At 46.8% G+C, this 23,858-nt stretch overlaps 1 protein-coding gene across 2 annotated transcripts in view; it reads right to left on the bottom strand.

The window, feature by feature from the left end:
* The window catches only part of Ano2 (anoctamin 2), a 362,201-nt gene extending 339,757 nt beyond the window's left edge, over positions 1 to 22,444 (bottom strand). Inside the window, exons 1-3 of one of the 2 annotated variants that reach the window (XM_075981962.1) lie at positions 22,398 to 22,444; positions 3,368 to 3,543; positions 1,771 to 2,094 (exon numbers count right to left, since the gene is read on the bottom strand). In XM_075981962.1, the coding sequence (XP_075838077.1) occupies positions 1,771 to 2,094; positions 3,368 to 3,543; positions 22,398 to 22,419 (522 nt within the window). In that variant the 5' untranslated portion in view covers positions 22,420 to 22,444. Of the gene's footprint in view, positions 1 to 1,770; positions 2,095 to 2,716; positions 2,770 to 3,367; positions 3,544 to 22,397 lie in introns of those variants that run through there. The other variant, XM_075981963.1, reaches the window with a different exon arrangement.
* Positions 22,445 to 23,858: the final 1,414 nt, after the last annotated feature.

Below are 23,858 nucleotides of genomic sequence, written 5' to 3' on the forward strand. Positions count from 1 at the left end.
TGGGCAGGCCAGGTAGTCAGCAGTAAGTGGCCAACACAAAATAAACTCCTTGGCTTTTTGTGGACTTTCTGTTTCATTTTGTTTTGCTATGGCATTTTTCTTTTGTTTTGATTTTTGTTTGATTATTGTAGGTAATTGTTTTTTGGAGGGGCACATAATGTTGGGTGGATAAGAGCTTGTGAGAACCTGGGAAGAGTTAGGGGAGTGGAAAAACATATCAAAACGTTGTATGAAAAAATAGTATAAAAATTATAATAAGCACTCATTGAGAACCTCATGTATACAAGCTATTGTGCTAGATGTTTTCATTTCTCCATCTAACAGTGGAATATGTAAAACCACAGCCCCACAAGGAGGTTACTGCTTTTCAAATAAGAAGCCTAAGTCTCCTCTAAAAGGCCAACCTTTTCCACAGCTAATGCTTATGAGACACCTACTGTGAGAGATTCTATCCCAGGTTCTGGGGATGAAGCAGGAAATGAAACAAGGTCCCCACCTTCATGGAGCTGGTGGGGCACAGATATGAGAAAAACCTACCTCACTGCTGTAGGTAGCAGTGTTGAGCTAAATGAGATCGAGAAATGTAGAGCTGGGACCAGGGATGGAGAGTGAAAGGCATGATGGGGTTTTATTGGGGATGTCCAGGGAAGGAGGACAGAGCAGAGACCCAAAGGGAAGGCATGCGCATGCATGGGTCTGAGCAAGAGTCCCTGGAAGAGAGGACTCCATCACAGTCAAGACCCCAAGACCAGGGTGACACCAACCCACAACTGAGGGTAGGCTGATGGCCAACCTGGAACAGAAGTTTGGAGAAGAGAAGATTGGAGATAGATGAATTTGGAAGAAATAGCAAGGCCAGGATATTTTTGGAAAGATCAGAGTGCTATGGGCACATACACGAATGAGTGGTGGGATGGGCAGCTGGGTGGGTGTGCAGATGGGCGAATGGGGGTAAATAAATGGGTGGGTGGGTGGATAGGTGGATGGATGGATGGATGGATGGATGGATGGATGGATGGATATGTGGGTGGGTGGGTGGGTGGATAGGTGGGTGAGTGAGTGGATAGGTGAGAGCGTGAGTCAGCGGGCGGATGGGTGGATGGATAGATATAGGTGGGTGGATGGATGAGTGGGTGGGTGGATGAATGGGTGGGTGGGTGAATAGGTGGGTAGGTGGATGGGTGAGTGGGTGGGCAGATTTCCATGGGTTGCTTTAGTCTGCTTGCCAGAGTTGATATACATATGTGCAAACACACACACTCTCTCTCTCTCTCTCTCTCTCTCTCTCTCTCTCTCTCTCTCTCTCTCTTACAGGTTTATAAAATATATTCAGTGGTGTCCCATTCAGTCCCCTAAAGTATCTCATGAGTCCCGAGAAAGCCTTACTGAAGGAGATCCTATATCCCCACAAAGGAACTTAAATCCAAGTTCAACGGGGAAGCCAGGTCTTCATGTAAGGAAACCACTCTGGAGAAAGTCACAGACCTTCAGGGAACCATGTCCCACCTTCAGTCTCTAACCAGACTGCCAGGGACATTGTGTGTGCATGACCAGGAGTGGGCATGGCACACCACCACATTCCCACGGCAGCATGGAACCACTTGGCCAAAGTTACCACAATACCAAGACTCTCCTGCAACGTCTTGGGCAAAAGTATCTGCTTTGCACAAAAGAAAAAAACCAGGCTATCTGCCAGAGCAAAGCCTTCTTGAGTAGCACTGCCCACCAGGCACCCACCCACCCTGAGACCTGTAGTCTGGCCAGCCTCACCTCCAAGTCCTTCTCCAGCTCTAGCCCAGCCGCCATCAGGTTGTGTTCAAACTCATCACGCTGCTCCCTTCTTTCCTCTTCCAAAGCATCCAGTGGCCCAAGTTCGATATCGCCAGGGCCTCCCGCATGGCGCTCCTTGCCCGTCTCCCCATTGGAGATAACAGCCAGTGAATGTCCGGGGGAGCCGTGACCGTGGTGTGCTCCCCGTTTCCGGTAGTGGTACGCAAGCACATAATCGACTTTCCTCTGGTTGTCGTGGAAGTGCATTCGGCTCAGACGGGCTTCCGATTGGGGTTCGTTGGCATCCAGATAGTTATTGATGACCTGAGCAGAGGGAGAAACACAGGTGAGGTCAGATGGGTAAGGAGGCTAAGAGGATGTCCTGGCTCTCTGGGACAGAGTGGGAAGCAAGCCTCTCGGTTCCAGAGACCCTGCCTGCAGTGAAAGGATCTGCAGCCTCAGCCCGCATGTCACATGCAGCCCTCCACCCATGCGTGCAACCCAGTTATCAGTACCTTCACACATGCTCTGGCATCCAATGCATACACACGTACACACACACACACACACACACACACACACACACACGGAGACAGAGAGAGAGGCAGAGATGGAGACACAGAGACAGAGAGACAGACGAAGAGAGAATCAGGGAGACTGCACACACAGTACAACACCCGTGCCTGCCCCCAACCCTGAAGCCCATGCTCACGCCTGCTCATCCGCACATACATGACACCAGCAAGCAGTCCCCGCCACTCACACCTCCCAGATTCTGCACTTCCGCACACCCGTGAGGGCGTCCATGTGCACAGGCACACAAAGGCAAACCAACGCGCAGTCCTCCACAGGCACCACGGCACACCTACACATGTGCCGTTCCTTGCAGAGCTGCCTGTGAGCCTGCAGACGCTCTGCTCTCCGTCAGCACACACAGGATACTCACTGGTAGGTGTTCGGGATCCATCACAACAGGGCCAATGTCTAATCTCCTCTCCCACCCACAGGAATTCACGAGACACTCCGCCCCTCACAAATCCACATCTTCCCCCTTCTGTCTCCTCCCCAGCCACTGGCAAGGACACCCTGCCTGCGACAGAAGCAGGTGACTGACTGCTTTCTCTACCTTCCACTCTAGACTGGAGAGGTAGAGAGAAGAGAGGGAAAGAGAGCAAGTGAGGCGGAGCAGGCCAGGGACCTGCCTCCCTCCCTCTGGGTGTTTCCTTGTTTATTACTGGTTTGATACCCAGCTGCCTCAGCAGCCACCTGAGAGGTCACCGGGGCAACCAGATGAAATGCCAGGCACTGGAGAGAGGCTCAGAGCCACCACAGCTGAGGAGACGAGTTTCTCAGGCCTGTGGGAACTGAGCCTGGGAGCCTGCAGCCCAACAGGTAGGAATCATCCGGCTATCTTCTCCCTTCCAGACCCTTCGCTGAAAAGGATAGCCAGAGTTGCTGCAAAATGGACCTAGCTTGGAGAAAGGGAAGATAAAAGGGCTCTACCCAAAACCCAGGGTTTTTCCCATAAGCACACACAAGTCTCACATGACAGGAGGGCCAGGTGGGAAGCTCCCTTGGGATGTCCACCTATACTCACAGAACTATCGCGGGAACACTCTCTCCTGGAGGCCTGGCTAGAGTGTAGGCTAGCACTGGCCCTCTGACCTGCGGCCTGGGGACTTGGCACTCTGAGGTACTGTTTGGGGCCCTGGCCTCCTCTGACCACTGTCCGTGAACTCAGCCGCCGTGGAGATCCAGGGAGCAGAGGGATATCTGTGAGAAAGAAAGACAAGAGAGGCACCACAAGTTCAGGTGACAGAACTCTCAAGACACCGAATCTAAGGCAGTGAGAGACAGATCCCATGGCTCTGGGGAAATGACCTGGGTTTTTTGAACAGCCTTATCTAACTACATTCATTTTGGTCAATGGGAGTAAAAATAAATGGTAACTCCCCAACCAAACACTCACACACATACACACACACACACACACACACACACACAGAGAGAGAGAGAGAGAGAGAGAGAGAGAGAGAGAGAGAGAGAGAGAGGCCACAGCTGTCATCATCTCTCATGTGTGTACTCAACACGCAACGGTGGAGCCCAAATCCGGGCATAGGACCTGTTAAGCAAAGTCCTCCACCACTGATCCATTGTTACTCTGTCCTTTCTTTATCCCAGAGGCCATGAGGACTGACCAGTGAGTCTGCAGTCTGGGGCAAGAAGAAAGCCCCAGATGAGCCAGGGTAGATGGAGCTCTTCCCAGGGAGACAGGACTATAAAGTGTCTCCCAGGGCATCTGGGCCAGTAGGCGCCCTGGACAGTCCTACACCTGCAAGGAGGGAGCAAGGACAGAGCAATGGTGAACCCGCTAAGGCAGCAGCGGAGCCTTGGAGCAGGAAACCATTTCAGTGGCCTTGAGAAGTTCTCACACACCCGTGATTCAAGTCAAGTTCTCAGAGACCCACAGCCCTTTTCTGGCTTCTCTCCAGCCAAGGCCCTGAGCCACCAAAGTCTTAGAGCTGGTCAGACACACTCTGTACTCTAGTCTCAGCTCGAGGAAACCCAGGCAGCCGGTGCGCCTGTGCCTGAACCTGAGCCACCAAAGTCAGATATACTGGTCAGTTCCATCATTTCTTCTTCCTTTTTTAATTTTTTTTTTTTTTTTTGGTTTTTCGAGATAGGGTTTCTCTGTGTTGCCTTGGCTGCTTGGCTGTCCTGGAGCTCGCTCTGTAGACCAGGCTGGCCTCAAACTCACAGAAATCCTCCTGCCTCTGCCTCTCAAGTGCTGGGATAAAGGCATGTGCCACCACTGTCCAGCAGCTCATCATTTCTTAGCACTGTAGCCATGTTAGGCTTGTTTCTTCTACTACCCAAAGGACAGACATGGAAAGGAGAACAGAAGAACACATGCCAGACACCCCAAACAGTGACTGGCCTCTGAGTTCACAATAAAAGGTGATAATAAACATTACTGTGCTTTTTTCCATTTTAAGCATCATGTGAGCAGCAACGCCCTGTACATTCAGATTGGTCCTAAGTAGTTGCCTAAGGGATGAATAAATGACATTCTGCCAGATTTCTCGAAACACAGTCAAGGCTGAGGGTATAGTTTAGAGGGAGAACATATTCCCACCACCAGGTCAATTGCCAACCCTTAGGCATCCAGCTATCTGATGATTTTTTCCAAGGAGTCTAGAACATGTGGTTATTGACCTTGAGAAGCATGGCCTCTCAAGATGTTGCTGTGTGCAGAGAAATTTGATTGCTACCAGTGGGGTTGTTGTGGCCTGAATGTGAAATGTTTCCCACAGGCTGGAATATTTGAACGCTTGGTCTGAAGCTGGTGGTCCAATTTAGGAAGGTCATGGAACCTTCCAGAGGTAGAGCCTTCCTGGAGGAAGTGAGTCCTTAGAAGCAAGTCCTGAGGTTTTATAGCCCAGCTTCACTCCCCTCTGCCCTGACTATCGATGTGATGTGACCAGCCAGCCTGGCATTCTTGCTGCCGTGCCTTTCCCAACACCTCCCTTCAGACTCTAAGCCAGGACAGACCTTCCCTTCCTGAAAATGCTTCTCTGTTACTTTGTCATAGCAACCAGGAAAGTAGCAAATGTGAGGCAAACATCCATGACTGATGGGTATAGGCTCACCTGGGTGTTGGCTCTTCACCACTGGAGACCAAAATCATAAGAAATCAAATAAGGACTCAAACCTAGGTCTCAAAAACTAAGTAACTTCTGAAAATCAGAGAAAACCATGAAGAGCCTCCCCAGAGACAGAACATACATCCTGGTGGTTCAACACGGTCTCTCAGCTCAGGACATTAAGGGGGAGGTTCCATCCTTGGGTGCCATCTTGACCCAGTTTCCTTCCTTGATACCTTTCTTTAGATCTATGCCTCAACTGGCCCAGAGCAGCCTTAGACCAGAAAGATTAACCCAGAGAAAGTCCAGATGCACAGCTTTGAGGTGATGAGGAGGAGGATCATCTGGAGCCACCTGTCCCTGTGAGTTATCTTCCAATATGCCCAAATCGCAGTTGAGAAGCAATCCAAAGCTTTGGTCAAACCATGTATGGCATCTCCTAGGAAGCCCGGGGCCTCCAGAGGACCCACCAGCCATCTTGGCTGTGTCCTCTGCTTCCTCTGAGCCAAGTTCATCACAACTGCCTGGAGGTCCTGCTTTTGTGGCAATCTCCCAGCCTACGTTGATTAGGACAGGGCATGCGGCTCAATGGCCGCCACTCTAGAAAGGCATAACCAGGCAACGATGGCACAGATCATGAGTCACAAACCTATCTGCGCCATCAGGTGAAGGCTGTGAGGTCAATACACTTCTAGAGACTCCCTAAGGAGCGTAAAGGTGAAAGAAGAGCCATGAGAAGTCAAGACCATCACACAGCCTGTGAGATGGCTTTGTCCACTCATCTGGAAACACTCCTTCTCTTTTCTCTTCATTCTCTTGGCTCTTAGCACACTTATTTTAAACACCAAACAGATCCATGGGTGCTGATGCATTTAGGTGCCATGAGGGTAGAAGAGATAGCTTACTCATCTCTGCATTAGTTAGATAGACGTTGTCAAGGGTGGGATCTGGGGCCTCACCACAACTAACTTCCTCCTGGGTGCTATCATCCACTCCTATGAAGGTCATTACCATCTGTCGCTGACTTGTAAGTTTTACTGTCTACCCTTAGTTTCCTCTAGGCACACATTGCTCTACCTGCTTGGCACCTACACTTGAACGGTTGAGAGCCCCTCAAAGTCAACATGCCCCAAACCAGACTGGTGACCTTCTCCTAGCAAGATTCTTTTCCAAGATTAACCAACCTGATTCATGCTTGGGATGTCCTGTACACTCAAAACACAGCCAGAAATCTAGAAATAACTGGAAATCCATCTGCCCTCATACCTCATATCCCATTTGACACCAAACCCGCTGCAGCTGTAAGGGCATAGTGATCCAATCATATCTAGAAGACGCTGCTTCACCCCAGTCCTCCAACCTCTAGCTTTTGTAATTTGACCACTCTTTCTTCCGTGATGGTCACTGAGCCTTTGCAGGGCAGTCTGGTATAAATGTCCCATTTTATGAGGAACCACTCTGTGGATACTCATTCTCAAGGGGATATTTCTTAAAGACTAAAAAGGTCTGTACAAGCAATGACACCAATGCAGCAATGAAAGTCTTCCAATAACAAGCACCCCGGGAATGTTCCTTGCTGGGTTTCATGGTGTCTGCCAAGAACTAATGCATACATACTTCAAACTAATCCACAAAACCAAAAGGGAAGAAGTGCTTCCCGAGTCCTTCTTGAAACCTGTATTTGCCTTCCGACCTAAACCAGGGGAGGATGCAATGAAAACACAAAACCATAGACCCACTTCTTTGATTAGTATAGATGCAAAAGTCCTCAGTAAAATCCCCACAAACAGAATTCAACAACATACTTTAAAAATCATGCACCATGGCCAAGACAGTTCAACATGCACAAAACAATAAATGAAATACGGCATGTATGTAGAAGCAGGACAAAATAAACCACATGATTATCTCAGTAGTCACAGAACAAAAACCTGACAAATCACCCCATCATCATAAAAGTCCTGAGAATCTAACTATAGTTTACACTGTTAGTTTATAAAGTTAATTTTTATAGTTATAGTTTAATAGCTTATGTAGCTATAGTTTATACATAACTGAAGAAACTAACATACCTCAACACAAGGGCTCTCTCCAGCCGGTTGACAGCCATTATTATTCTGAATGAGAAAAAAATAAAATCACTTCCTCTAAAATCAGGAACAGGATAGATGTGCCCTATCTCTACAGTCTTGGTCAATATAGTACTAGAATTCCTAGCCAGAACAATAAAACCAGAGAAGGGAAAGAAGACAGTTGATCCTTGTTTGCAGATCTTCTGACCCTATACTTCGACCCTACGGTCTCCATTCAAACTTTTAAGACCCAATTTCTTTTAATTTTGGAAGACAGCAAGATATAAAACCAGTATACAAATATCAATAGCTTTTATACACCAATGAAGAACCTAGAGACAGAGAAATCAGAAAAACAAACCCATTCACCACAGCCTCAAAAAGATCCTGTTATGTAGGGATAAATCTAACCATAGAGTCAAGAAAGTCAAAAACTATAAAATACTGAAGAAAGAAATAGAAGAAGACACTAGAAGCTGGAAAGTTCTCCCAAGTTCCTGACTCAGTGGAATTAATAAACAACATGCTACTGAAAGCAGTCTACAAAGTCAATGAAGCCCCCATCTAAATTCAAATGACACTGCAAACTTTGCCCACCTATCCAGCTCCAAATGCCAAAAGCTATGGGCTCCCTAGGCTCCAACCACTATGCACAAACTCTCCCTCCCCCTCTCCCCCCGCCTGTCTTCCCTGCTTTTGGTGCTGACAGGTAAGGGCTTCCTCTCAGACCTCAACTGCTCAGCTCAAACCGTTCACACCCAGCCAGCATCCAGTGCCATCAGGGAAGGGCTCACACTCTGACTATAATCCCAAACTTTCCCATCTGCTCGGCTCTAGGTCTCAAGTCTTCCCACCCTTCTCAGCCTCATCCAGCCATTCTGGTCTAAGACTCTAGCATTGCTTGTAGCTCCCCATATGCCTGCTTAACTAGCTTCCTATGGAGCTTCCCAGACTCAGTAGGAGGGACACTGGCTATCGTCTATCCCACCTGGCAGTCCACGCAGACTGACTTCTTACTTATCTGAGACTACCACATTGTATACTCTGGGCCCAGTCTTGGATATTTCAGTTCAGTGGCCCCAGAGAAGAGCTCTACCCCTTCTTGTGGAGGACAACTCCAACCTCCAGACTTTGTAAGGCTACAGGTGCCTTCGGTAGAATGGAAGATTTGGAGAGAAAAATAAAGCCTACGGAATTCAGGCCAGGAGAAGCCTATGTCTAAATGACCAAAGAGTAGAGCCAGCTTTCAAAGCCTACTTACACAAGTCCTGAGGTCCTCTCCTCAGCCCTCTCTACTTTGATAAGCCTCATTCTATTCAAATATTCCCCTTTCATCACCAGAGAGCTCCCATACCCATCCCTTCATTTAATCCTGACTAAGCTTATTGACACTAAACAGCGCAAGATGACACTCCCGTATAGCATAAGTAAGAAGGTATTTTGAAAGCATCGGCGGGTTCATTGGGTGCAGGCCTTAGTCTGAAGGCACAGTCTCTAATGAGGACACAGATGGAGGATGACACTTGAGAAACACTGGGCGGCAGGGATTCCAAATCCTTCCAATCATGTCATATACACACACAGAGGAGAGACAAACAGACAACGTAGCACGGGTCTTCAAATTTACTGCACAGGATTAGAAGTAGAATAGGCATTCAAACAGCAGCAAAGGATGGGCTCTCAAGAAAAGCTCAGGGGGGAGCCATGACAATAAACAAGAACAGGAGACCAGAGACACTGCCAGGAACAAGGCAAAGGACTCATTGTCAGGGACAGAACAGGAAATGGGGTCAGCAGGTTCAGGATAGAGAGCAAGGTGACTCAACAAGGCCCTGGAGCCTCCCAGAGGTGGCAGGAGCAAGCTTTCCTCCCTCCCAGGGGTGCTGGGCTTTCGGGCAACAGGACTTATCCTCCGAGCATCCCCCTCAGCACCATCCCGTCCCATCACTGACTATGGATGAGTGAAGCTTGAGCTGCCCTGGGTTTTTAAAAGGCAACCTCAGTCAGATGTTGCAATACAGGCACCAAGGAGGCTGAGGCAATAAGACTTCCACGACTCCACGGCTCCACAGCTCCACAGCTTCATGACTCCACAACGCCATGACTCCACAGCTAGTCTAGAGAGTGCGTTGAGGTCTAGGCAACCCTGAGCTAGACAACAGAGCTTTATCTCAAAAGGGGACAGGACATCCTTCACCACTGCATCTCAACGTCACTGCTTCTGGCAAGAACAGTCAGACCCAGGACATCAGAGGGAGACAGAACACACTCATCCTCAAAGCCTAAGAACAGGGGTCCACGTAGCAATGGCCCTAAGCATGGTGGCTCCTCTGGGGAGGCTCAGAGAGACCTGGGCACTTCCACATTTGAAGGCTCTCACTCCTGGTCCAACATAGTTCATCTGAGGAGAGTTTTTCAACTTTGGGGTGGTGTGGAAATGTCCACACCCCATCATTCTGACCATCACTATGGTATTTAACAAATTACCCGAGATATCAATACTTTGTTATAAAGAAGTCTTTGATATAGTTGGGTTTGCCCATCTGTGCTCACTGTCAGTCAGTATTCTGAACATGTTTAAAGGCAGATAGATTATGGTTATGGATGGATGGGGAGGGCTGGAACAGGATGATCAAGTGGAAGCAGGGAAAGAATAGAGGGTAAGGGAGGGAATGCAAGGAAAGAAAGCTAAACGTCAGGGCCGTTTGAGGGGCCGTATGGAAACCTGATACAGCAGAAGCTTCCCAATATACATATGAAGATGGTCTAAATGAAATCATAAAATAATGAGGGTAGGCAGAGCCCCAACTGGCCATCTCTTGTCACCAAATAAAGCCTTCGATAACAGGGATGGGTTATATCTAATCGAATTGTTGGCCGAAGGGATTCCATGGGAATCCCCAAACAACCCAAGCTGTTGCCAAGACTGTAGGTTGCACTCCACAAACTGACAGCCAGGTCCCATTGCTGAAGACAACGCCTCATTGAACATGGGGAAGTTGACCTGGTGCTGACATAGAGCCTTCACCCTACAGGAAGGTACTCTGCATGGTGTCAAAAGAGGAATGTGAACACCAAGTCGGCCACAAGCTCGTTGATTTACAATGATGTCCTGCCTATAAAAAAAATATGCCACGGCAATGGTGGCACAAACCCGGTGGGAGTAACCAACCGGTATCTGATTTGATGTGAGGCCCACTCCATGAGATGGAACCCATACCCATCAAGTTTGGATGACCAAGAACCAGAGAACTAGGGTCAAATCAAATACTACTGTCCTAAAAAATAAACCAAAACCAAAAAAGTAGCAACAAACTGTCTCCTAATGGCATTCTGCTGTGTGCACAGATCAGTGCCTTGCCCAACCATCTCAGAGAATCTTTTTCCTGTAGCAGATGGGAACAAATACGAGACTCAGAACTAGGCATTATGCAGAGAATGAGAGACTTTGGAACACTCAGCCCCAAATGGAATGTCTCTATCAAATCCCTCCCCTCAGGGCTGAAGGAACCTCAAAGAAGAGGAGGCAGAAAAGAATGTAAGATTCAATGGGGATGGAGGACACTGAGGAAACAAGACCCTCTAACTCAATATGAGCGAAACTCCTGTGAACTCAGAGACTGAAGCAGCATGCCCAGGGCCTGCGTGGGTCTGCACCAGGTCCTCTGCATATACACTGTGGCTTCCAGTTTCCTGTCTATGGGATTCCTGAGTGTGTGACCGAGTGGATCTCTGATTCTTGTAACTTCTCTTGAGCTCTTTTCCTTCTGTTTGTTTGTCTTGTCCAACTCCCTTGTGATAGTTTTTGTTTTATCTGATTGTATTTTATTTTGTTATATTTTACTGTTATTCCTTAAAATCCTATTTGTTTTCTGAGAGACAAGAAAGGGAATAAATCTGGATGGGAGGGGAGAGGAGGAGGAGGAACCGGGAAAAGGAAAGGGAGGGGAACCCATAATCAGGATTTGTTACAAGAAAAAAACCTATTTTCAATAAAAGGAAAAATACGGTAGTCTGAGTGAGATGTATTAAATACATACAGTGTTTTCCAGATGGGTTTGCTGGGATGTGACAGTCATGAGTCAGGGGACATCTCTATCCCAGAATGCTGTCCATTTGGTAGTCTTCATCATTGACCAGAATGAACTTGAGGCATCAATTTACATCTGGGCCCAATTGTCTTGCTGATTACCCCACACCTTGCCCTATATGTCTTGAAGAACCTCCCACAGCTCCAATGAGACCACACTAAGCAAGTCCTGTCACACAAGAAAAGCTTTTTACAAATCTCCTCCTTAGCCCTTGGCTCAAATACAAATCAACACCCGGTTCCTGATGGCAACATTGCCAGTGTTAGCATCTTTGCCTGGTACCAGCATAAGTGCTAACCTTATGTACAGACCTCCCTGCCACTGATCTTACCTCCCTCCGTGTTGTGATTTGAATTTAAAAGGCATTTGAACACTTGGTTTTCAGGTGGTGGCATTATTTGGAAAGATTAGAAACTTTAAGGTTTCCATCAGAGAAATGCAAATCAAAACAACTCTGAGATTCCATCTCAAGAATGGAATGGCCAAGAACAAAAACACTGATGACAACTTATGCTGGAGAAGATGTGGGGCAAAGAAATCACTCCTCCATTGCTGGTGGGAGTGCAAGCTGGTACAGCCCCTTCGAATATCAGTATGGCAATTTCTCAGAAAATTAGGAAACAACCTTCCTCAAGACCTAGCAATACCACTTTTGGATATATATGCTCAGTCGTGACACAAGGACATGTTCTCAACTATGTTCATAGCAACATTGTTTGTCATAGCCAGAACCTGGAAACAACCTAAATGCCCCTCGACCAAAAAAATAGATAAGGAAAATGTGGTACATTTACACAATGAAGTACTACACAGCAGAAAAAAATACATCTTGAAATCTGCAGGCAAATGGATGGATCTAGAAAACATCATATTGAATGCGGTAACCCAGACCCAGAAAGGCAAATATCATATGTGTTCACCCATAAGTGGCTTTAGTCATAAAGCAAAGAAAACCAGCCTACAATTCACAATCCCAGAGAACCTAGACAACAATGAGGACCCTAAGAGAGACTTACAAGGATCTAATCTACATAGGAAGTGGAAAAAGACAAGATCTCCTGAGTAAATTGGGAGCATGGGGACAATAGAAGAGAGTAGAAGGGGAAGGGAGAGGAAGGGAGGGGAGTGTAGAAAAATATATCACTCAATAAAAACAATAAAAAAGAAAAAGAAAGAACATAAAGTTGTATGGGTAAGGAGGTAGGAATTTCTGGGTGGAGTTGGGGGAGGAGAAAGAATATGATCAAAATATATTCTGTAACAAGCCTTCTAAATAAAAAAAAAGAAGTGGTTTACAAAAAGAGTTGGGGCTTTGGCTTTATTGAAAAAAAAATGGACCACTTGGGGGTGGACATTGAGAGTTAAGCCCAGCCTCACTTCTAACCTAAGTGTTCTGTCTCCTCTCCTTTTCTTCCTTCTTCCTTCTCATCCCTCCTCTTTTTCCCCCTTCTCCTTCTTCTTTCCTCTTCTTCCTCCTTCCTCTTCTTTCTCTCCTTTCCCTCTCCCTCCCTCCCTTCCTTCCTTCTTTTTCCCCCCTCCATTTCTCCTTCCTTTCTGGTGATGACATGTAGCCAGCAACAACTCTACACTCCAACCACCACAGAGACTCCAACGGGTGGAATCACCACCCACAATGCCTTTCCACCATAGCGGACTGTATCCCCCAAACCACATGCCCACCTAAGTCTTTCCTCCATTAAGTTGCTCCCTGCCAGGTACAGGGTCACAGCAATGGGAAAGGGAACTAACACACGAGCTCTCCTCCTTGGCACACTTACATGACTCAGGCTGCCATTTGAAGCACCTGCACCACCCCAATCCCATCAGCCAGTTTTCTACTCTTGTGAGGAGGAAAAACAAGCTGTCTAGTCTGTTCGCAAAGGGTTTTTCGTGATCTGCTCCACACCCTCCATCACATCATAAGCATACCTGGCTGTCCCCTGGAAGAGCAATGCTATTACATACAATCTCCTATATCTCTGTTCTTTCATTCCAGAGCCATTTCACTTGCTGTGCATTGTGGGACTTTTGAGATTGTAAAGCTGAACAGAACACAATCCTTCCCAACAAGCCCTGGGTTCTCACAGGGAAGGAAGACGTCCAACAAAAGAAGGCCAAGACCCTCCACTCTGCCTAGAGGTGTCAGGAGAGACCCCAGAGAACATGACTTTTTTCCTAAGAACTGTCTCACTATGTAGCACTGGCTGTCCTAACCCACAAATCTCCTGCCTCTACCCCCTCAATGTTGGGATGGCAAGCATGAAACTCATCTGGAGAAGAGGAATAGGCATCTGCAGTGGGCAAGGGAGAAGAGATCCCAAGAAAGCGGCGGTTCTTTGGTCCCGAGCAGCCATCACTGGGGCTCTGGGAGTAAGGAGTGCAGCCTCTGCCTGCTTCTTTCCCACCCACGGTGCCGGCTGCCAGCTGTGTTCACTGTGAAGTACAGACAGGATCTTTAGAGATATTAAAGTCAACATTTTTAATATGTCCTGGAAGGCCTTTTATCATCTTTTATATTCTCCTCAACTTTCCCAAGACTTTCTCCTGCTTGACTATGTTCATGTGTATTCTTGCATTCTGTCTGTCTGTCTGTGTCTCTGTGTGTGTGTGTCTCTGTGTGTGTGTGTCTCTCTGTGTGTATGTATGTGTGTGTGCATGTGTGCATCTGCATGTGTGTGTGTTTTGAATAAAATTCCTGCAGTTCCCGTGGGATAAACTTCTTTTTCTCTTCTTTGGTCTTTGGTATTGCCTTTCTTTGATTTTGAACATCTCTCTCCAACTCTATAACCATCGCCAGATCCCACTGTTGGTATTCAAGGTTATGATTTATAGTAATATAATAGGATTTTAAGCAGAGGAGCAACATACCATACTTAGAATCTTATTCTAAAGACCACACTGGCTATAGTGAGCATAAATGGGGTGCCTGGAAGAATGGGAGATGGGGGATGGGTAGGCAGGGAGATCCTTAACACCTTACCACTACAAATGACCTTCATAAATGGGGAGACCTTTTGTTATATGGGTCACGGTGTTACTATAATATCTCCATTGTCTTGAGACTTGCCAAGCAACTGAGTAGTCTCCTTCCTAACACCTCCATCAAAAATAAACACTCCTGTTCTAGTTAGTTATTCAGGTACCTGCTGGAACCGATACCTGTGATAAATCAACTGAGAAAAAGGAAAAGCTTCTTTTAGACCATAATTTGGAGGTTTCAGTCCTTGGTAGGTTGTCGCTGCTGCTTTGGGGACTATAACAAGACAACCCATATTGGTACAGGTATTTGGTGAAGGAAGCTGTTCACCTCATAGCAGATCAGGAAGCCATAAAAGTTGAGGCACTTGGGTTCTGATATCCCTTTCAAACACATGGCCCCAAATACCCAGCCACTGCCTTCCATTCCTGCCATGTCTGAAGTTTCCCCCATATCTGTGTAGGTTGACAAGTGCAGGATCAAACCTTCAGCATATAGGTCTTTGAGGAACACAGAAGATCTAAACTGTAGCAATTAACCAAATTCATTCCAAACCTGAGCTCACTGGCAGGGCCAGGTACCTTGTTTATATCAACTCATCTAACCTTCTGATAACCTTATGAAGAATATGCTGTCTCTGTCATGTACTCACTCAATGACAAAATTCATAGTTCAGAACTCAGACAGGTAGACCAAACAACGCTTACTCATTGCTAACCCATCCTTCACTCTGGCTCAGAGCATGGCTGATCAGATTAAAGTGTACATGCCCTCCTTTGTCTGCCATGAGAAAACAGCCTGTCTAGAAGATAATTGGTCAAAACTGTTCTATTGGCTTATTAAGTAAGCCTGTTTTGCAACAAGTTCGCTCTGTTTGACATGAAAGAACGTGATGATGCATCATGAACAATGAGCAAACATAACTTCCCCACCTTGTCATGCGCGCACACACACACACACATCCCACTTTGATTGGTTCATCTCTTCTGTGACTTCTCTCAACGTCCCTCATGCCCCTCCACCACCCACATCTCCCATATCTGACCACTTCTTTCTCTTGGTTGTTCAACTTGCCCTAACACAGTGAAGATGAATATTCAGAACTAGCGATCAAGGTTTGAACATTAAAACTTAAGACGGATTTGTATTTCACTGACGACCAATGATACTGGGAATCTCTTCACAGGATGCTGGTCATGTGTGCATCTTGTTTGGAGAAATACAGATTCTTTGTTTACTTAAAAATCAAGTTGCTATCTTGGTTGTATAATTGTAAGAATTATTTACATATTCTGGAAACAGGCTTCCTATCTGGTCAATGACTTGCAAATATTGATTCCATTATATGGGTTGTCTTTTCACTTCTTGATGACCTCCCAAGGCATGATTTGGTTTTCACGTGCAGAATATGTGTGAGAGAAAAAGAGCAAGAGTAAAACCGAGAGTGAGAGACAGGTGGGGAAGCGGGGAGAGAGCAGAATGAATGCATGACCTCTCCGGAGGTCAGAGGACAACCTTGGTGTCTGTCTCACTTCCTAGTTTCTACACGGTCTCCCTTACTGTGCAGGGCTGCACATACCAAGGTAGCCAAGCTGCTAGTGTGCAAGGACTCAGGAAGTCATGCTGCTAGTGTGCAAGGACTCAGGTAGTCATACTACTAGTGTGCAAGGACTCGGATAGCCACACTGCTAGTGTGCAAGGACTCAAGTAGTCATACTACTAGTGTGCAAGGACTCAGGTAGTCATACTACTAGTGTGCAATGACTCGGGTAGCCACGCTGCTAGTGTGCAAGGACTCGGGTAGCCACGCTGCTAGTGTGCAAGGACTCGGGTAGCCACGCTGTTAGTGTGCAAGGATTCTCCTTTCATCTTCCCATCACAGAACACTGGGATCACAGACACTTACACTACTGGGTCCAATAGTTTTTCACATAAATTCTGGGAATCTGAACTCAGTCATCAAGCACTTCTCCCACTGAGCTCCTTTACTCAAATTTTCAGTATTTTATCGACCCACTCGTTGTAAGTCTACTATGTACCAGAAGCTCAGTATTCACACCGTCTCTGAGGGCTTCTTCCTGTCTATACCATGTAAACGTGTAAAGAGGGTTCTTACATTTATCACTCTGGGAGAATTTTGGGATGGCATTATTGGACAAGACTGAAATATAGGCGCTTGGTATGGGTAGGTTACTACATTAATAAGTGGAATTATTTTATTATTATCCATACTGGTGGCAAATAACTGACACTCTGCGTATAAGGTACGGGCTGCTCAGCTAACTGAAATATTACAAACCACTAAAAATGAAGTCATGTGGAAAGTATAACAATGTTCACTTCTCGCAAAGCGACAACCCAGGGTTGGTGGCGAGGGTGGTAGATGGCTCTTTTCCAGGTAATTCTCTGGGAACCCTGGGTAATAGAGGCTCAGCCAGCTTCTCTCTGTCTTCCCTATGACAAGGAGTCACTGAAGGAGTGTGGAGGAGCTGGCCGGGAAGGTGTCGATGGGTCAGACCTAGAAGTAGTGCGCATCACCCTTCATGTCCCGATGCCTAGAGTTCAGACTCATGGCCACACCTAACTGCAAAGGAGACTGTGAAATGCAGAGGAGCCCCATGCTCAGGAGGAAGCACACATGTAGCATGGCCTCTGAGGAGCAGCAGCATTCTTGCAACAGGGGCCTACAAGAAAGGGCAAGTTTGGTATGGCGTGGTCACATTTACTGTGTATATTCACATTACAGATTTACACATTTGTCTCCCGGGGAAGGTATGAGATGCTCAAATTTCAGCACTCGGAACAAAGGGGAGTAGAGTGGATCAAGAATGCCCCTCCAAAGGTGATACATATACAGGACTCTGAGACAGCAGATGGCTGCTTGAGACTCTGTGGCTCCTTGAGACTCCACATAGAATGTCATATAGCTATGCTGCCAATATTGAGGAAGGGACTTGTTTTCCTCTTTATTACAGCAGGTGACCATGCATCCAGTTCATACAGCAAGTGTATCAAGCCGTTTGGGCACAAATTGCCTATGTTTTGTGACATCTAGCATCTGGATTTTTGGGGAGAGTGTAGAACCTATTCCCAGCACTGACAAAATCTCTAATATATGTTCTAGAAGTGAAGAGGCCAAACTAAAGCCATGCAGGTAAAAGGGCCTAATTCTGGTTGTGGCACACACCACTTCTGTAGTCCTGGAGCCAAACGTGCTCATGGTTTGCCAGGTGTGAGGACTTTTCTTTCGTCTCTAGTGAGTGACAGGCTTCTCTTGCTCCTGGACTCCTGTAAAACCATGTAGTACACTATTTGTGAGAATGATGAAACTACAAAATATGAACAATGGCAAATAGGCACAGAAATTGGCACCCCCTTAAATGGCTAGCAAGAATATACAATTTTCCAAAGCACAGCCGCTTTGCAAAATACTATGAGATTCCTTGAAAAAAATTCAGCAGCATTGTTATGTGACCTGATGATTCTTCTCCCTCCCAAATGTATACTCCTTAGGGAGGAAAACTGACAGGTGCCTGAGAGCTCAAAGAAGCATCCTTCCTAGTAGTCAGACAGCAGAAACCAAACGTCAATCAGCTAACACGTGGAGTAAGACTGTATTACAGGCTTACAAGGGGATATCGCTGAGCCATAGAAAGGAATGGAGTATTGAGTCATGCCAGAAGGGAGCTGAACCTTAAAAGCATTGTGCTAAGTGAAAGCATCTCCAGACACCAAATGTCACACAGCATAAAGTTCCATTTGTGGTAAATATCCAGGAAAAGCAATTCTATAGAACAAAGTTAGATTACTACTTTCCAGGGACCAGAGGGAGTGGGGAAAGGTGTGTGACTGTCATGGAGCATGGAATGGATTGTGCAGCTCTGTGAACATAGTCAAACAAACCCACTGGATAGATAGGTTTCATGGTATGTAAATTATATGTGAACAAAGTTGTGGCTTTTTACAAATAGAAATCCTAGAGCTGAAAATTACAATAACTAACAAGAAAAGTGTATGGGATGAGCATAAGAGAAAACTGAGAAATAGAGAAAAATGGTCAGTAAAGTTTAAAAAAACAGATCAATAAAAGTAATCTAGAGAGCAGAGAACTCAGGTTGGAAAGCGTTTGCTCAGCCTCAAGGACCACTGGAACAGCATTCAACAGCCCAGCGAACATATGGTTAGAGTCCCAGAGGAAGAGAAAGAAAAGGGACACAAAAAATGCCACAGAACTATTGACTGAGTCACCAGTAACTTCTAGCTCTCGGGATTTCAGCAAACTCAGCTGAAAAAGCAGAGCTACAGGCAGCATGGCCAGACTGCTGGAAAAGTAGACACAAGCCTTCTACAGCCCACCAGGCTAGAAAGAGGCTCCACCCGAATGAAACTAGCATAGGAACTAAGGCTAGCTTCTTGTCCAAACACTAGAGATCATTCCGGGAAGTCCTGGAGTAGGAACAACAAAAGGTCCACCCGTATTATACAAACAAACGAAATAGCCTTTAAAACAGAGGATGAAATGAAGACACGTTTCAACAAACCACAAGCTCAAAGAGTCTGTCACTGGGAGAATGACACCCCCCCCACCCCGGGAGGTACTAAGGATGGTCTCCAGGCTGAGGGGAAAGGTCAACAACTGGTAACCAAGACGAAAGCAATCAGCTGGGTGCCGTGGCACATGCCGGATGTGCTGGCACGTGCTTGATGAATCCCCGCACTGATGGCGCTGATGAAGATTGAAGACAATGCAAGTTTGACACCAGCCTGGGCTACACAGAGAGTTTCAATAGTGAGACACTATCTCAAACAAGGCGTCTTAAATGGAGTTTCCTATACGCTGTACTTCCTTTCCAGTTAGAGATTTAACCAATTGATCCATTATCAGATAAACTTACTGGCTTGCAATCAGCTACTTTAAAAAATGTATCAGAGAGGGGCTGGAGAGATGACTCAGCAGTTTAGAGCACTGGTTGCTCTCCCAGAGGACCCAAGTTCAACTCCCAGCCCTTACATGGTAGATCATAACCATTTACAACTCTAGTGTCAGGGGATCTGATGACCCACTAGCCTCCAGACTGTAGGCGTGCACGTGGTACACAGACATGCATGCAGACAAAGCACCCATACACATAAATAAAATACATTTTATAGGTAACAGAGAAGACTAACCCACATATGAATAAAACAGAAACATCTTCTATTTTAAATGATCAGAAGCCCCACAATAACTATCCATGGATAAATAATACTCTTTAAAACCTACTAATGGGTGTTAGGTATTTAGCTCAGCAATGGAGCTTAGCCAAACCAAGGCTCTCGGTTTGGTCCCCAGCACTGATAAATAGAATAAGATCTATTACTAAAACTATTGTTCTTTATGTTGGGCAACATCTTAGATAGTATCAATATGAATTGCCTTGAGGAAGTCTCTTCCTGTGCTCGCTACACTGGCCTGGAATTCCTGGTTCCCTTGCCTCAGCCTCCTGAGTGCTGGGATTACAGGCATGTGCCATCACACCCAGCTTGCAACATTCATTTTAAAATTTAATGCTGGTGAGCGAGTCTCCTTTTATAGACAGTGAGAGCCACGAGACTTATTTCCTTTTCTGATCTGTCAGAAAGTTCATAAATTTTTCTCAATGATGGTAGCTATTCTTAGTCTAGCTAAGTGTATATCCCTAGCCTGCTTGGTCTTGAGCCCACGATGATCCCAGGTTGGAAGCAGGGTCGGGACACAGCCTTCCCTGCAATATGACCACGACATTTAACTAACCCCTTGCAAAATTAATACCTCCTTCAGCAGCCCCGTTTTCGGCCACATTTCCCATTCTCAATTACTGGCATCCACACTTCCTCCTAATGACTTCCTTTAAATAGAACAAACGCAATAAGGTGAGTTGGTGGGGAAATATGTGGTCCAAGGTCAGATCCGAGTTTTAATTGTGGCTTCATCCTTCGATGACTGAGGTTGGTGAGCACGTGATCACAGGCATGGCCTTTAGCATCTCTGAACATCAGGTTTGCCTTCCATGAAAAAGTTGAGGACTGACCCCCCAGAGTGATCGTGCCAATCATCTGCTAGTGCCAGGAACATAAAGATGCTTGATTAAGAACAGTCTTGCTTTCCCTTTGGATACCAAGAGCCTTGGCCTGAGCTATAGGACACATGGCCAACCTTTCCCACTGGCTTCCTGATCACACTGCCTTAGCCACTGGCTGCCCCAACACTTTCAGGCCACGGGACCTATATTTCCTTTGCTTAACTATTCTGTGACTTCTTTTTATGCAATGTCTGTTCAAGCTTGCCCCCTTCCTTAACCTGCTGGCCACAAACAGAAATTGACAGAGATGGATGTTACACTATACTAGCACCCCATACCCCATCTCTAGCTGTCAGATACACGGCCTCCATGTGCACTAGAGTGCCATGCACAGGCTGGGATAGGCTTTTCTCATCCAGCAGAAAGGAGCCACCGAATAGACGGAATAATAATAATAAATAATAATAATCAGATCCTCAGAACAGATATGTTCCACTTGGGGCCCAAATGTCTCCTTCTTTCTACTCCTATACCACAATGGAAGACAAAGAGAAAGGACACATAGAAACAAAAGCTGAACTTGGGTTAGTGTCTGGAACCCATCCCCAACCCTCACACAACTTCTCCAATCAGCAGCCAACACAATGGTGTAGGATACATAGAGGCAAGCTGGAGGACAGGGCCTTCCCAAGGGATCAGGTCTCAGCATGGCAGCATAGCAAAACAATAGCAGAATCACACAGGCCCTGGCTGTCCTGCAGCTGGAACAGGGTGACAACAAGAAGTTCCTTCCTTGAGGTCTCATGTCAGATTGCAAAATTCAGACAGGTAAAAGGACCAAAGAATATCACTGTTATCTTAAAAAGCAGCTTTTCCCATCCTAACACACACTCAAACATACCACACACACACATAGACACACATACCACACACACATACACACACATACCACACACACACACACACACCCTTTGCCAAAGATCTCTTACCACCTGCCACTTGCCCCTGGGCTGAGATCTGACCTAGCCCAGTGGGATCTCCTTCCCTGGGCCAGGGCCCACATAGTCCCTGGGAATGTCTGTTCACAAAGTGTCAGGGCTGTGACTGACACTTGCCTTCCACTTCCTTCTCCTATTCATGTCAAAGCCATAGGCACCTCCCACTGCAGCTCCAGCAACAAGACATCCAGCAGATCCCACCTCGTCAAAGCCAAGTTCCCAAATACATCTGTCTGATCATTCTGATTTGGGAGGTGCAGCCAGATAGCAGCCATGTCCCCCAAACTCCACCCCAGTCAGCTTTTCTTCCAAGAAACACCTGTGCGAATGCCATACCTGTGCTTGCCTGCACCCAGGTAAAATGCCTCATGTCAGAGTTCTTCCTGAGAATGGTTTAAAAGAAGAGACTTCCCAGAGGCCACTCTGGGATGCTGCGTCCTCATCAGACTGTCATGTTAACCTGACTTCTGGTTTACTTATACTCAGGACTGGACCACATACAAAGACTGTAGTAAGGAGAGGCAAAGAACAGGTGGAACTGGTGGCCAGCCACTGAAAGGTGACTCCAATCCTCTGTCACCTGCCCCCTCCCTAATAAAATGTATAAAGAAAAATAAGCGTCTGAGGAATTACTTGGGCATCCTCATCTTCCCCACTACAGAGAATAGGGCTAAGTTTGTCACACCACGCTTTCCAGCTTCACCTGAAGACACTCATCCCAAAACACAGATGTTAGAAATCCTTCTCCTCTACATCAACTTATGAGATGCTGAGAACTAGGGTCCTGCTGCAGGGGAAACTTACCTCGCAGCCCAGGGGCTGCCATGGTGCTGGTCCCCGAACGCCAAGTCCCAACTGGTGGCCCTTGGCCGGCACTAGCCTCTGGACAGGCTTATGTGGCTGCCGCGGAGTTAATTCCATTGCAGCTCAGCTCAGTCTGGACTTGCCTGCCCCTCCCCTGCGGCTGCCACCTCCTCTAATCCATCCCTCTCCCATGGCAGTCCACAGTGCTCCTCCTGCGCTGAGAGCTAGTCTAACATCCAGGAAGGAGCCCAAGCTCAGGTGCAGCCGGATGACACGCTGGGGTCATGGGCTGTGGGCCAGGGAGTAAATGCTGCTGGCGCTCCTCCACCCAGAGCCTAAAGGAGAGCAACACAGCCGGCTCGCCTGTGATAATTCAGTCGGATTACCTCGTGAATCGTCTGACTGATTAGTTTCCAGTCCTGCCAGGGAAGCCTCCTTCCTGTGGCCCCAAGGGTCGCCACTCTCCAGACTACAACCCTGAATAGTGATGGGGTTTTAAACAATACAATGGGCCCCCCTCCCATGCTGTACCCCATCACCAGCTGTCTTGGAGTAAAACAAGAGAAGTCGCAGTCCTGCGAGTAGGAAACAGGTGTATAGACACAAGATCACAGGGCAGAGAGGAGAGGGCATGGATTTGGGAGACTCTAGGCCAGCTGGGGGCAGGGCAAACGTTAATCTGTGATACAAGAGTAGTGTCATTTCCCTAGAGTGACTTAGGGACCTGACCATGGCTTCTCTCCCTCCTCTTTCCCTTCATGATCTTCTTCCTTCACAGAACCCTCTTCCTGCTTCCAGGGGTGCTTGCCCACGCCATTTCTACCCCTAAATGAATAAAAAGGAACCCATCCACCATGGCTCCATATCCATCTTTCAATTATCCTCCCCCAGGGAGTTCTTCCCTGATATTCCTCTAAAACACTTTCGGGAACTGTCCTGGTTGTACTTCTACTGCTGTGATTAAGTGTCCAAAGCTGTTAGGGGAAGAACGGGTTTATTGGGCATAAACTTCCAGGTCACAGCCCATCACTGAGGGAAGTCAGGGAAAACAAAAGCAGGGACCTGGACACAGGAACAATGGAGGAAGGCTGCTTACTGGCTCTCTCCAAGTTACTACAGATCCACAAAGACCCGCCTGCTAGGAATGGTGTTTCCCACAGCGGGATGGGCCTCCTGACATCAATCATCAAGCCAGACAATGCCTAGCAGACACATCCACTAGCCAATCTAAGCTGAATAGTCCCTCAGTGGAGGGTCCCTCAGATGGCTCCAGGCTAGGCCAAGGTGACAGATGAAGGTAACTAAGAAAGGATTCTGTCTCGTTTGATCTAAGGGTGTCCATAAAAAAGGGGTTCCCACTATCAAGGGTAGACTCTACGGTTGGAAAACCTGTAGGTAAAAGAACACAGATGTGCACATAGACACATGTGTGTGTTACACCCACATACCAGTTAGTTTTTG

The sequence above is a fragment of the Microtus pennsylvanicus genome, chromosome 8, assembly GCF_037038515.1.
Source record: "Microtus pennsylvanicus isolate mMicPen1 chromosome 8, mMicPen1.hap1, whole genome shotgun sequence".
In the NCBI taxonomy this organism is placed as follows: domain Eukaryota; kingdom Metazoa; phylum Chordata; class Mammalia; order Rodentia; family Cricetidae; genus Microtus; species Microtus pennsylvanicus.